This window comes from Setaria italica, chromosome VIII (assembly GCF_000263155.2).
Source record: "Setaria italica strain Yugu1 chromosome VIII, Setaria_italica_v2.0, whole genome shotgun sequence".
NCBI classification, from domain to species: domain Eukaryota; kingdom Viridiplantae; phylum Streptophyta; class Magnoliopsida; order Poales; family Poaceae; genus Setaria; species Setaria italica.
In genome coordinates, this window is record NC_028457.1 from 36,546,847 (window position 1) to 36,560,070 (window position 13,224).

A 13,224-nucleotide genomic window follows, 5' to 3' on the forward strand; every position below is an offset into this window, starting at 1 on the left:
CAAATCATATAATCTAGATTATATATCTTAAACGAAAATATTTGCTCGTATCAAATGCAACTGCTTAGGTAATTAATATCTAGTTATTTTTCAAAATGAAATAGAGAGATAAGGTTGCAGTTTTTTAATACTAGCTTGGTAGGTTAAGACTTTTGACTTTGGATTGCCTCTACTAGGCAACGTGCAAGGGCATGTATTATATTCGTAGCTTCAATAATGAAATAAAATAAATAGTTTTGTTTTTTGAATTGCTTTAGTTCAAAAGAACTGCTCTGGTGCTCTTTCTTTAGAAAAATGCACACATTTTGAAGTAACCACCAATTAATTAGTTATTTTTTAAATTATTTTTCACCTGGTTGAGAAGCTCATGTGGTGGAGCTGTGATTAGTCTCCTTGATTTCTTACATTTGTTAAAGTGGGGTATTATTATCTTCTCGTAGCCTACTTCATTTTCCACCTGGTAAGTTAGATGCCAACTTGCCAAGCCATCATGACCCTCGTTGAGGGCGATGTGCTCACTGCCTTTGTGCTCATCGTTGGTAACAACCAGTTTCTAGGCATTGTAGTTAGAAGGAGGCCTAAACTTCTACTGATTACGACTTGTTCAGCAATGATTTTCAACAGCTGGATCAGCTCACTTCTAAAGACGAAAATGGATGTATCAAGATCTTTCCCTCAACAACAATTCAGTCAGAACTTGTTACCAGAATCGAACATAGAAAAGTTTCTGCGCTCTTGCCCCCAACCAAGTTGATTGGGAGTGACTCCGTAATTGATTGACACTCACACTGACAGTTCTATAACAGAGTAACAATCAGGAATAACTTTTTTCACACCAACGTGTGAACCCAAATTATATCATCCGCTGACAGAAGCCATAACTGACTCTCATATCTTTATAAAATCAATCCAAAAAAACTCCAAGTAACATGGAGCATTTACAGAAACACGGCAGACATCTGAACTTCGGGTTTCCTTCCCATCCAGCAAAATTCTCTTCATACTGTCTTCTACATGATAATTGGAGCGAACCATACAAGTTACTTCAATTCTTGTATCGCGTCCCAATGATTGAAGTACATCACTGCGGCCGTCAGCACTTATGCTCCTTCTAGCACCTTTCTATATCAATGCACGAACACTTACCCTTCCTTGGCCGCTTCAGTGCTAGCTGTAGAACATTATTGTACCATTATTAGATACGTTTTGTTTTGGCCTAAGAAAGTGTAATAAACTATATCAAATAGTAGAATTTTACGTGTAATATTGACATGTTGGCTATCTTTGTGCAAGGAGAAAAATCTTAGGCACCACAATATCGACAGGCAGTATATAAGTAATACTTTCACAACACATACTACAGATATAAATATCCTAGAACCATCAGGCTTTCAATTTCAGAAAGTTATATTTAGAAAGTTTGACAAATTCTGGCATATGATAGTTAAAGTTTTAATTTGACAAAAATGTTGCTATGGACTATGGTTGACGACATTGTATTGGCGTGAGGAAATATGACCATTAGTCCCAATTGGTAACCCTCGTATCTCTCAAAAAACCAATCGGGACTAATCATTTGAGACTAAAGGTCCCCTCTTTTAGTCCTTTAGTCCCGATTGGTATTACCAACAGGGACTAAATAATACCAATCGGGACTAAAGACTTTTTTCTTTTTACTCTGAATTCTTTTCCATATTAATGCTAATTGTTGCTTCACTTTTATATATATATATATATAGACACACATATATGTATACATCCTTAGCATACACTACTTACACGTATACGCTCGTATTCTATGCATGTCGTAATCTATTTCATCATAGTATGTGCATAATATTAATTATATCTACTATATATAGAATTCTTAGTATATTATACACATCAAACTAGTATTTATACAATTACTATATATATAATAATTTGTCCTCTTCATTCTTAGGATCCTCCCATCGTGGTGTTGCTCGGTTCGGCTATTGAATGTCCATCATAATAAAATTCTCCTTTGGGATTTATCATCTCGTCCACCGGAAATCCCACGAGAGCTTCTTGGATTGCCAAAAGCCTCTCCTTCTCCAAGAGTTCTTCTCCGATCCGCAACATTTGTAATTTGAAAATATGTAAATATGTGAATGTTACACTAACAATTAAATATAAGGAGCTAGAAAATAATTAGTTATTAATAGGTTTATTTTACGTACAATTATATTGTCTGATATCACCTTGTCCCTCACGAAATGGTACATATGTTCACAGACGTAGTATCCACAAAAATTATTCCCTTGTTGCTATATTAAGCACTTTAGTGGGAACAAAAAAAAGTTATGAAATATTCATTCTATAGAATGTACAAAATGTGCAAACTTCATACATACCGAGAACATTATACTCAATGTAAGTTTTTCTTTGAGTTCACCACGGTGAGCCTTATGAAATCATTTCCATGCGCTGCGAATTAAAATAACGAATGATACAGTGTTAGGTGAAAATTTAGGAAACAAACTAAATATACAAGTATTGAATACAAGTTAAGCATGTCTTGAATGTCTTGGTACTTGTCCTTTGGTTTCCTTAACAAATCAAGCATAGTAACATTACTTTGATCAGTCATAATTACAAGGAGAGTCCATTGAAAACTGTGTACATAAATGTTCATATTAGAACTAACTAATATTAATTAGGTAAGAAAAAGGAAAATGAAAATAAACGGTACCCACACTTACTTAAAGTTGTAAGGCAATAGTATCTATTGCTTGTAATTTTGTTGCTCCAAGAATTGGTATATTCGTTCCAATGTATCCTTTGGTTGATCATTTATCTTCTTTTGTTTAATAAGTGTTGGGTCCATGAAGCCAACATTGAAGTACGATTCTCGACGGCACCTCTGAATTAGCATCCTAACTCTCTTCTTGGGAGGCTACCCCTCAACATCACCAGGATCATCTCACCTGATCTTATACCACAGCGCTCCGCACACAAGACAAGCATCCAATTTCTCATATTCATCACCACGATAGAGGATACAGTCATTAGGGCATGCGTGTATCTTCTAAACCTCCAATCCCAGAGGGCAAACAACTTGTTTAGCTTCATATGTTGTGAATGATAATTCATTATTCTCGGGAAGCATGTTCTTTACAATTTTCAACCCTTGAAATGCCTTATCGGACACACCATTTTTTCCTTCCACTGCAATATTTCCAGTGTGGTACCCAGTTTTTTATACCCCTTCTTGCAATCTTGGTACAATAATTTTTTTGAACATCTATCATGTGCTACAACTTTTCTGATTCCTTCTCAGTTTTGGAGTCTTTCTATGCATCCCGTAGTACCTGACCAAGATCATCAATAGGGCCATCTTTTGCAAACTCTTCTTCATTAGCCTCGCCCATTGTAGTATCTGCAAAAACTTGGCCTGCAACCCAGTCTGGAATGTTGTTATCATCCTTCTCTTCTTCGCCGTCTTCCATTATAACCCCTCTTTCACCATGCTTGGTCCAAACCAAATAGTTAGGCACGAAACCATATCTAAACAAGTGGCTGTGAAGAGTCCCCCAAGAAGAGTAGTCCTTCTTATTACTCCATTGGAAGCAGGGACAACATATGAATCCCTTCTCTGGCTTGTTGGCTTTAGCCACTTCGAGCAAATAATGCAAGCCATCAACAAACTCCTTGGTCCGTCTGTCCATGTTATACATCGATTGCCGGTCCATCTGCATCATCTTACATGAAAAATGGACATAGGTCTTCATATTAGATAAAGAACTTGATCAATATTGATAATTTACACCAATCAACTTTCATAAAGATAAAAACAATTCACATGAAAATTACACTAATCAACCTTTATATCATTCACTAGGTCGAAAAAAAGAAAAATGCTAGAATTCTAGAATATGACAATAAAGATATATATACACTAAAGATTACAGACTCTACATAGTTGATTTCACATAGTCAATAATCCTTAAATAATGGTACAACATAGCAGAATGTTCGCCCTTCAAGCTATCTCTGCACATGACTCAATTTTCTCTGAAGTCTATGGAGAGTCACCTCTGCTCCTCCAGTACTAGAAAATAATGGTACAATTGAAGATCTTCGAGTCCACATACTTGGGCTGAATATCATAAAGGAATCTTAAAATAATTGTCCAAACCTCTTCTGGAGCAAGTGCCACATTTAATAGAAGTATGGTGGCACAAAATATCCTGTCCAGGTAAAAGATTTGTTCACTGAGCATAGCCTATTTTGGCAAGCTAAAACCAACCAAAAGCCGTTGGGTCAAGGTCAGTGAACAGATCTCTGCCTGAATAGGCTATTGGGACCCAAACTTCTATTATGAGAATGTGGCTCCAAAAGGCGTTTGGAAAACTATATCAAGATTCTTTTATGATATTCAGCTCGAGTTTATGGACTCGAAGTTCTTCTATTCTACCTTTTTTTATTCTTGACTCCGTGAAGTCCACTATGGAGCGTCTGTAGTCTTTAGTGTATCTTTGTTGTTCTGTTCCACAATTCTAGCATTAAGTTGACCGGTGTAATTTTCATGTCACTCTAATTTAACATGTAAACTATCCAAAAAATTGTAGCAATGATCAAATTCTATTTCCTACCGCTACAATTTATTTACCTTAATTTTATTGCAATGACTAAATATTAAAAACACATTTACTCTATTTTTTCCCATACATAATATTGTTCAAGATATTTATCTAATACGAATCATATATAACAAGTAAGCTATCCATCAAATTCTAGCTCAAAATATGTATAAATAAAAAATCCTCTCCATTCTCCCTCATTCTAAATAACTCATTTTTCTCTATCTTTAAAGCATAAAACAAAGCACAATAACAATAAATGAAGGGAGGATAAAGTAGCTAACCTTTACAATACTTTGGATGAGTGAAATCCCACAAAAATGAGGAAAAAAATCGAGCAGCACCTCCCTAAGCTTGCTTGCTGGCCATAGAGCCCGAAGCTCCCAGTCTGAGAGTCTGAGTGGCTCGAGCTCGGGGAGGAAGAAACTGACTTTTATAGGCCATCCATTTAGTTCCGGTTGGCAACCGGGACTAAATGGATGGCCTTTAGTCCCAGTTGGTGTTTTCAACCGGAACTAAACGCCCCACCAGATTCCATCATCCCCACTAGCCTTTACAACCGGGATCTTTTGGTCCCGGTTGATATTACCAACCGGGACTAAAGCTCCCATCGTCGGTGGCCGTTTGTGGTGGCCGTTTGACCCGGGACTTAAGTTCCTTTAGTCCCGGGTCCAAAAACGATCAAGAGATATGACGCTGGATGGAAGGTCGTTTTAATTTTTGGTGTACTTAGTTTGTTCAGATTTGCACTACTAGTTCTATTAGTGCTAATGACTTGTACTAGGTTCCACTTTCGGCACTCCAAAATCGGCACTCCTCTATGTACCATGGTTGTATCCATGATCTGATATCAAACTACAGCTCCACGGTTCTTATGCATGGGAGTCTGATTAATGCACGAAGGAATATAATTATGTCAAATGACAAAATATTTGTACACAAAAACTAACACAGCATTTGCTTGTATATTACACAGTTGTTCGACCTCTGTATTTTACCTGTCGGTCTATCATTATCGTCTTCCAAGTTAATTACGGGCGAAGAAAAGGATGCAACCATCCGTCTACGTAAGATTGAGGAATAACGATTGAGATTGAAACTGGAAAATCCCAACTAATGAGGAGCAGATTAATCACAGATAACGGATTTTACTCTCTTATATTTACTTGCCAGGTTAGTTTTTATTTAATAATTTTCTTACAGTTGCTCAATGGTTCTAGATGATAACATAAATTCGGTCAGGTGCAACACCTAGGAATTCGCCAACTAGTGGGGAGCAGATCAATAATCTAGTGATCTCATTCGCTGAGTTCTAAACAAACGTGCATGTTGGTGCACCCAAAAAGTTCTTCGTTGATAAGAGAGAAAGAGGGGTAGGCGCACGTTGCTTCACATGCATTTCAGTTACTTGAGATGGTGCAGATAAATGCTTCAGTTGACTCTATAAAAACAAGAAAAACTGAATGACAAGCAAGTTTCTGCGCGTGGCAAAACTCATCTGTGCTCATGGTCTTCATGTTTTCCCAAGTGCGTCAGAAAGAGAGCGTGGTGTGTGCGTGCGCTAAACCCTCCGAATCACTCAATAGCAAAAACTCTGTACATATAAATACGTAAGTACAATATGCCTCTCTTCCAACACATCCTAATATAGGTAATAATGCTTATGAAATTGAGAGTCAGAGGAAAAAGAAAACAGGTTCTGGTTTTAGAAGCAGAAAGTACAAAACTTTGCTTCTTTAATTATATAGTGTATGTGATAACTGTTTCTACAGGTTTTTGTCGCCTATGCGCAACTTGCATTATTGTTCTACATCTACTCCCACTTGTTTCTAGGGTCAATGGTTCCTACACGTTATTACATGATGCAACACGTGCGAATCATATTTTCAACTTGTAAGCAGTAAATGCTGAGCCAATTATAACCCACAAGCATGCATCCTGAAGATACCATATGCCAACTTTGCCTCTTAACAAATTAAATTAAGCTGGTGTCGAGAAACTAACCATGGAAACATCCAGAATATTAGTGTCAGGCAATGAACTTTGGCCTCGGTATGACTAAAAGTTTTACAAGCTGCCAATCCTGCCTCAGATCCAAAATATAAGCCGTTTAGGAAATATCAACTTGGTCTCCAATGATATACTTTGACTAGCACTTTCTATGAAACTATATAACTTTAAATAAAAGTAATTACACATGATGAATCTCACAACACTTCTTTTGAGAATCATGAATCTATCAACACTGACACCATATCTTTTCAATCTACATGATTTTTCATTTATCTTTTCTTTTAGGAAAAGGAAATTGTTTCCAGCCGCTGCTGCAGCCGTATCTATCAGTGGTCAAATCAAAAAGTTAGACCACGGAAATTCTGGAGCTATTGTACATTACATTTTCCTTCAATGGTAAAAATCAAACTAATGATAAAATTACCAACAGGGAAACTTCTGATAGGATATAAACACATGGGGGCAGATATGATACACTAGTTGGTTACCACGCTACAGCCGTCGAGGCCTTATTATATAAATTAATTAATGACAGATCTGATCTATGATCATTCTGCAATCTCTGAGATTTCCATACGTCTAGTTGTACCTCAATAATTGAACATTTTTTTTTCCAAACGTAGTAGAGTAGTAGTTTAATTATGAGTACTTAAATAGGTGTTGATCAGATTCAACATCGTTACGAAATTATAGCCGCCTTACATTGTTTAAATTAATCTAGAGGTCCTACTTGATTCTCAGTTTCTTAGTTTTCATTCTCCTTTCCTTTCTTTTCTTCTACTTGAAATTTCTGCCACTCACCACGGTTGCTGCAATGATTTTTCCTAGTCTTTGATGCATGTGGCTCAAGGACAAAGCTTAATACGTGCATTCGCAGCCACTACTATGCAACACCTCATCTGTGAGGCCCAAAGCACACTACTACGCTGTCCCTACCATTTTATTAGCACGAATGCCAAGCCGCCACAGTTATTTTTTTAAGAAGCTGAAGTACATGTGGCTACTTGGATCCGAAGTTGAAGCACATTAATCTTTTCATGGAATGAAGTTGATCGAGAATGAGAAGACCTTCACACTGGTAATTCAGTGAATCAATGTAAAGGAAGCAAGTAGTAATAACCTGTGAATAAGAAAGCATGTAATAGTGCATATCACACTTGTACCGTTTCTTTTCCTTGGTAGTAGTTATAAATCTTTGGATTGAGTTGTATTATAGAAGGATTATTTTTCATGATGATGATGATGATTTTAGGTGATGGATGCACCAAACCCCGATCCTCTTGATATCAAAGAGGTCACCAACTCTTATCACATGCTCTACAATATTGGCATTTGTCTGGATTGGTTTGTGTGCTCAAGCACTACCACGTTGCCACTGTCGGTATTTAGACCCGGTAACCTATTGAGGGGGGTGCTCGAGGTAGTGTTTTGGTTAGTGAGACTCGTCGAGATCACGAACTCGAAGGTAAACACAGACACACGATTTAGACAGGTTCGGGCTGCTAGATTGCGTAGTACCCTACGTCATGTGTGTTGGTTCGATTGAATTACTTTGGCAGGGTTACAGGTCGGTTGATTACAAGAATACTAGTCAGATATGACTAGAGGAGTTCTACTCTTATTACAATGAGTACTTTCCTAATTCTCGACTAGTTTCTATCTTTCCATGTAGACTACGCCATCCTGTGCTATGGTCTCCATGTCAGATGCGTCTCGGTGTCCAGCCTCATATTTAGGACTATCCAAACATTCTGGTGGGTCCATAGATGTATGTACGACATCCACTACTCCCAGATCAGCATACTGGCTACTCAAGCACCCTAGCCATCATATGAACTCCTCTGTGGACAATGCTCCGGTGAATCTTCCATTGCACTCAACACAAATTTTATAATCAAGCATTCGGTGTATTGAATCTTGACACAATGCACGAAAGCTAATACTTCGACCCGTTAATTTCAACAACCGTTGGATCATCTGGTGTTAACAATCCAGCTTTAGGGATTTGTAGCTTCTTTTAATTTGCAATTCCAAACATAGTCATAAGCCAATACTTTGATCATTAAGTCCTATTAGACAATGCTAAGTTATATACTAACAATCATATTAGCTCCAATAACTATGATATCATTCAATAACCAAAATAACAAACTATACAATGGAGCTGTCGAGCCTGGTATCCGGTGTTATTGAGATATTCTTTCAGATTGGGCATCGATAGCCACGCCCGGGGGTTGTAGGCCACGTTTGCTGCGACCCACTAAGTATGGTGCCACGGTGTCCCTCTCTACTGTCGTCCTTCTTGCTATGGCATTCTCTATTCTTGTGCACTTCTGTAATCAAATGTGTTAGATCGAGTACGTTGGCATGCCAGCATTGCCGATGTTTTTCTCTAGGACCTCGAGGAGCGTTATGCGCGCCTGTAGGTGTGTCCTCATCCACAGCTTCAGATTTTTTATAGAGATAAATCGCCATCTTGATTCAGAGTGGCTCTGGCAACCTTCTACAATATGGCAATTCGATGGTACTTTAGTATAAGCACATGGCGTTCCAAGCATTGGTTATTGAACACAATACAATTGGCCAACATTAATGATGGATCATGATCTTAGTCAACCTATCTGTTCCACTTGCATTCGCATAAAACTAGAGAGATGCCAAAGCATCAGCATCGCAGCCGGATCCAGCTAAGAAGTTCCACGAGGCTCACGCGGTCACCTAACCCCAGCTGCTCGGATCCATCATTCTACACTATATAAACCCTACCTCCATCCCATCGATCTCACCAGCAGCTTCGAGCTTCCGAGTCTCAGTTCACTCGAGCTTGCAACGCAACAGCTTTCTGTTGCTTGCACAGCTCGATCAAGCTTTTCCTTCCTAGAAATCTAGGGCATTAGCTGCCACAGCCAATAAAAAGACATGGGAAGCCTTGACAGCAACCCTGCCTCCTTCGACGCGTTCGCCGCTGAGGCCGACGGCTTCCAGCCGCTCAACGCTGAGGACGTCCGCTCCTACCTCCACAAGTCCGTCGACTTCATCTACGACTACTACAAGTCCGTCGAGTCCCTGCCCGTGCTCCCCGACGTCGAGCCGGGCTACCTCAGCCGCCTGCTGCAGTCCGCACCACCCAGTGCCGCCGCACCGTTCGACATTGCTATGAAGGAGGTCCGGGAGGCCGTGGTGCCGGGGATGACCCACTGGGCCAGCCCCAACTTCTTCGCCTTCTTCCCTGCGACCAACAGCGCTGCGGCCATCGCCGGGGAGCTCATCGCCTCCGCCATGAACACCGTCGGGTTCACCTGGCAGGCGAACCCGGCGGCCACGGAGATGGAGGTGCTCGCGCTCGACTGGCTTGCGCAGCTCCTGCGCCTGCCCGAGAGCTTCATGATGAACCGCACCAGCGCCGGGCGCGGCACCGGCGGCGGCGTCATCCTCGGTACCACCAGTGAGGCAATGCTGGTCACGCTTGTCGCCGCCCGCGATGCCGCGCTGCGCCGTATGGGCTCCAACGGCGTCGCCGGGATCGCGCGGTTGACCGTCTACGCCGCCGACCAGACCCACTCCACCTTCTTCAAGGCGTGCCGTCTCGCCGGCTTCGACCCGGCCAACATCAGGTCGATGCCCACCGGCCCTGACACGGACTATGGCCTTGACCCGTCGAAGCTGCTCGAGGTCATGCAGGCTGACGTCGACGCTGGCCTCGTGCCAACCTACATCTGTGCCACGGTCGGCACCACGTCGTCTAACGCCGTCGATCCGGTGGGCGCCGTCGCCGACGTCGCCGCCCGGTTCAATGCGTGGGTCCACGTCGACGCCGCCTACGCCGGGAGCGCCTGCATCTGCCCGGAGTTCCGGCACCACCTCGACGGCGTGGAGCGCGTCGACTCCATCAGCATGAGCCCGCACAAGTGGCTGATGACGTGCCTCGACTGCACCTGCCTATGGGTCCGCGACGCGCACCGCCTCACCGACTCCCTGGAGACCAACCCGGAGTACCTCAAGAACGACGCCAGTGACTCCGGCACCGTCACCGACCTCAAGGACATGCAGGTCGGTGTCGGCCGCCGCTTCCGTGGGCTCAAGCTCTGGATGGTCATGCGGACATACGGTTCCACCAGGCTCCAGGAGCACATACGCAGCGACGTCGCCATGGCCAAGTTGTTCGAGGAATGGGTGCGTGCGGACGACCGGTTCGAGGTCGTTGTGCCGAGGAACTTCGCGCTTGTGTGCTTCAGGGTCAAGCCCCACGCTGGCATGACAGAGGAGGAAACTGAGGCAGCTAACCGTGAGCTCATGGAGCGCCTGAACAGGACCGGGAAGGCGTACCTTGCGCACACCGTGATCGGCGGCAAGTTTGTGCTGCGGTTCGCGGTGGGGTCGTCGCTGCAAGAGGAGAGGCATGTGCGAAGCGCGTGGGAGCTCATCAGGAAGAAGACCACCGAGATCATGAGCGGAGAGATGTCGGTGTAGTGATTTTTGGCGATGTTCTTACATACATGTGTCCGATTAATTGTTGTTTTCGTTTCGGGAGGTGGTGTCAAATAAACCATTTGGCTGGTTTGTGGTTGCATGAATAATATATGGAGGTGTTTTACCATACTATATACGGCATAAGCTGCCTTGTTTTGATGTTTTTTTCTATGGTCTTATTGCTTTGTTCCACTAATATAAGGCTCCGTTTGTTTCTGCTTTTGGCTTGTGTATTATTGCAACTTGCAGAAATTTGCAACCTGCAAGCTGCAATCTGTAATCTGGAATCTAAGACTATTAGGGCCTAACAGAACTGTAGAATAGCTCATAAAATTGCGCTTGTAGAAATTGGGTCAGATGAACGTGAAGGAGCTTCATCAACGCCAAGGGCAGTGCAATGGATAACGGGTTACAATGATGCGCAACACTTCGTCAGACAGGAAGCAATGACTAACTGAAGCTTACCTGTGGTACCCTAGAGTACACTCCTTCATCTACGGTACACAATCCCATGGGTACTTAATTATTAAGAGTATATGTGCAGCTTTGGTTCTGCACACGTATGCACGTTGGAGAAATGGTTTGTGAACCCCAACATCATACTTCACGAACTTCAACAGCTAGGAAGACGCACACCAAGAGAAGACCCGGAAGATGAAAGCAATAATGGATCATCGTTGTCGTTCTCAAGATATTCCTGACCACAGAAGTAATGCAAGACATTCTTGACTAGACAAGCAATGGAGGAAGGCACCCCACCTGATCATCATTTTTTTGGTTCGTCACTAGCTCAAAGCACGACAAGAGGAGCAAGATATGCTGGTGACCAAGGTCACGACGATGAGACGGGCGACCACAACTTTGTGACTGAAGATCTCAGTGCTGAAGATTTCCCATGCTTGACCAGCTTGAGATGTTGAAGCGTTTGAGCCACATTGTAACACTGATGAACTTGGAGCCAGGTTAGGATTGACCTTTATCTGAGGTGCAGTTATAAGCTGCTGAACCAATCTTCTCTAGTGCTTTGTAGGAACCACAGTACCAAAATACCAATTTCTGATTAGGTCGAGGTGCAATTGAGGTTTGATATATTGTTGAAGCTTCAGGTAAACTTTATCACCGTGCCTTTCAATCTGATTCTTATGACCTCGGTTCTTCTTTGTGCCCATCAGTCAGGGGTGATAAGAAGAGCTTACGTATAGTTGAGTCCACTGCTACAGATTTTGCCATCCCAGCCGCCCAATCACCGCTGGTTTTGGGTGTACCGGCGGTGATAGGGTATCACTGCTAGTTCTAAAGTATGCAGGGGTTGTGGACATTAGAACCGGTGGTGAAAAGGGGTATCACTGCTGGTTACAATAATGACCCCGCAGTGAAAACCTTCACCACCAGCTCCAAATACAAGCTGGCAGTGATAGGCAACCCACAGACCTGAAATTTTTATTGACCAGAGTTACTGCCTCACTCGTGTCCACCCTCACTTCCCCATCCCCTCCCCTCCCTCACTTGGCGCACTTTCCCATCTGCCTACCCTCTCCTCCTCCGTCCCCCTCCCTCCCTTTCCTCCATGGCTCTCCTCCCTCCACCGGCCACCTCCCCTCCTCCTCCCTCCTTTCTCCTTTCGCTCCCCTCTCTCCCTCTCCTCAAGATCTCGCCGCCCCTCTCCTCCCCCCGCCGCGTGCCTGTAACACCCTAATTTTCAACTTTTGCAAATTAATAAATTTGTTAGAATTTGCTATAATTTAATTGCATGTGTTTAAGGATTTAATGATTTTCTAAGGTATTGTTTAATTTCCTAGGCATTCAAATATTTTTCTGAAATTTAATTAATGAATCATAGGAGTTTATTGTTGCATTCATCCCGGTGCATTGATCTTGGTAGTTTGAATTCATGTTTGAATCCCTTTTAAAATAATAGGAAAACCTTTCTTTCTCTTTCTCTTTCTCTTTTCTTTTTTGGCCCATTTTCCCTTTCGGCCCAGCTCCACAGCAGCATCGCCGCAGCACGTCGGCCCAGCAGCTGCCCATCCTCCATGCCGGCCCACTCCTGCGCCTGCTTCTGTCACCTCCCGATGATAGGCGGGCCGGCCTAACATCCCTTCCGCCGCCCCGCGCCCGAGCCGGACTCGAGCTCGAG

General features: G+C 42.6%; 1 protein-coding gene across 1 annotated transcript; it reads left to right on the plus strand.

Annotated features, from left to right (window-relative positions):
- The first annotated feature begins 9,380 nt into the window (after positions 1-9,380).
- LOC101780238 (aromatic-L-amino-acid decarboxylase) lies at positions 9,381-11,219 on the plus strand. The gene has a single exon (XM_004979791.2). The coding sequence runs from the start codon at positions 9,537-9,539 to the stop codon at positions 11,085-11,087; it is 1,551 nt and encodes a 516-aa protein (XP_004979848.1). The 5' UTR covers positions 9,381-9,536; the 3' UTR covers positions 11,088-11,219.
- Positions 11,220-13,224: the final 2,005 nt, after the last annotated feature.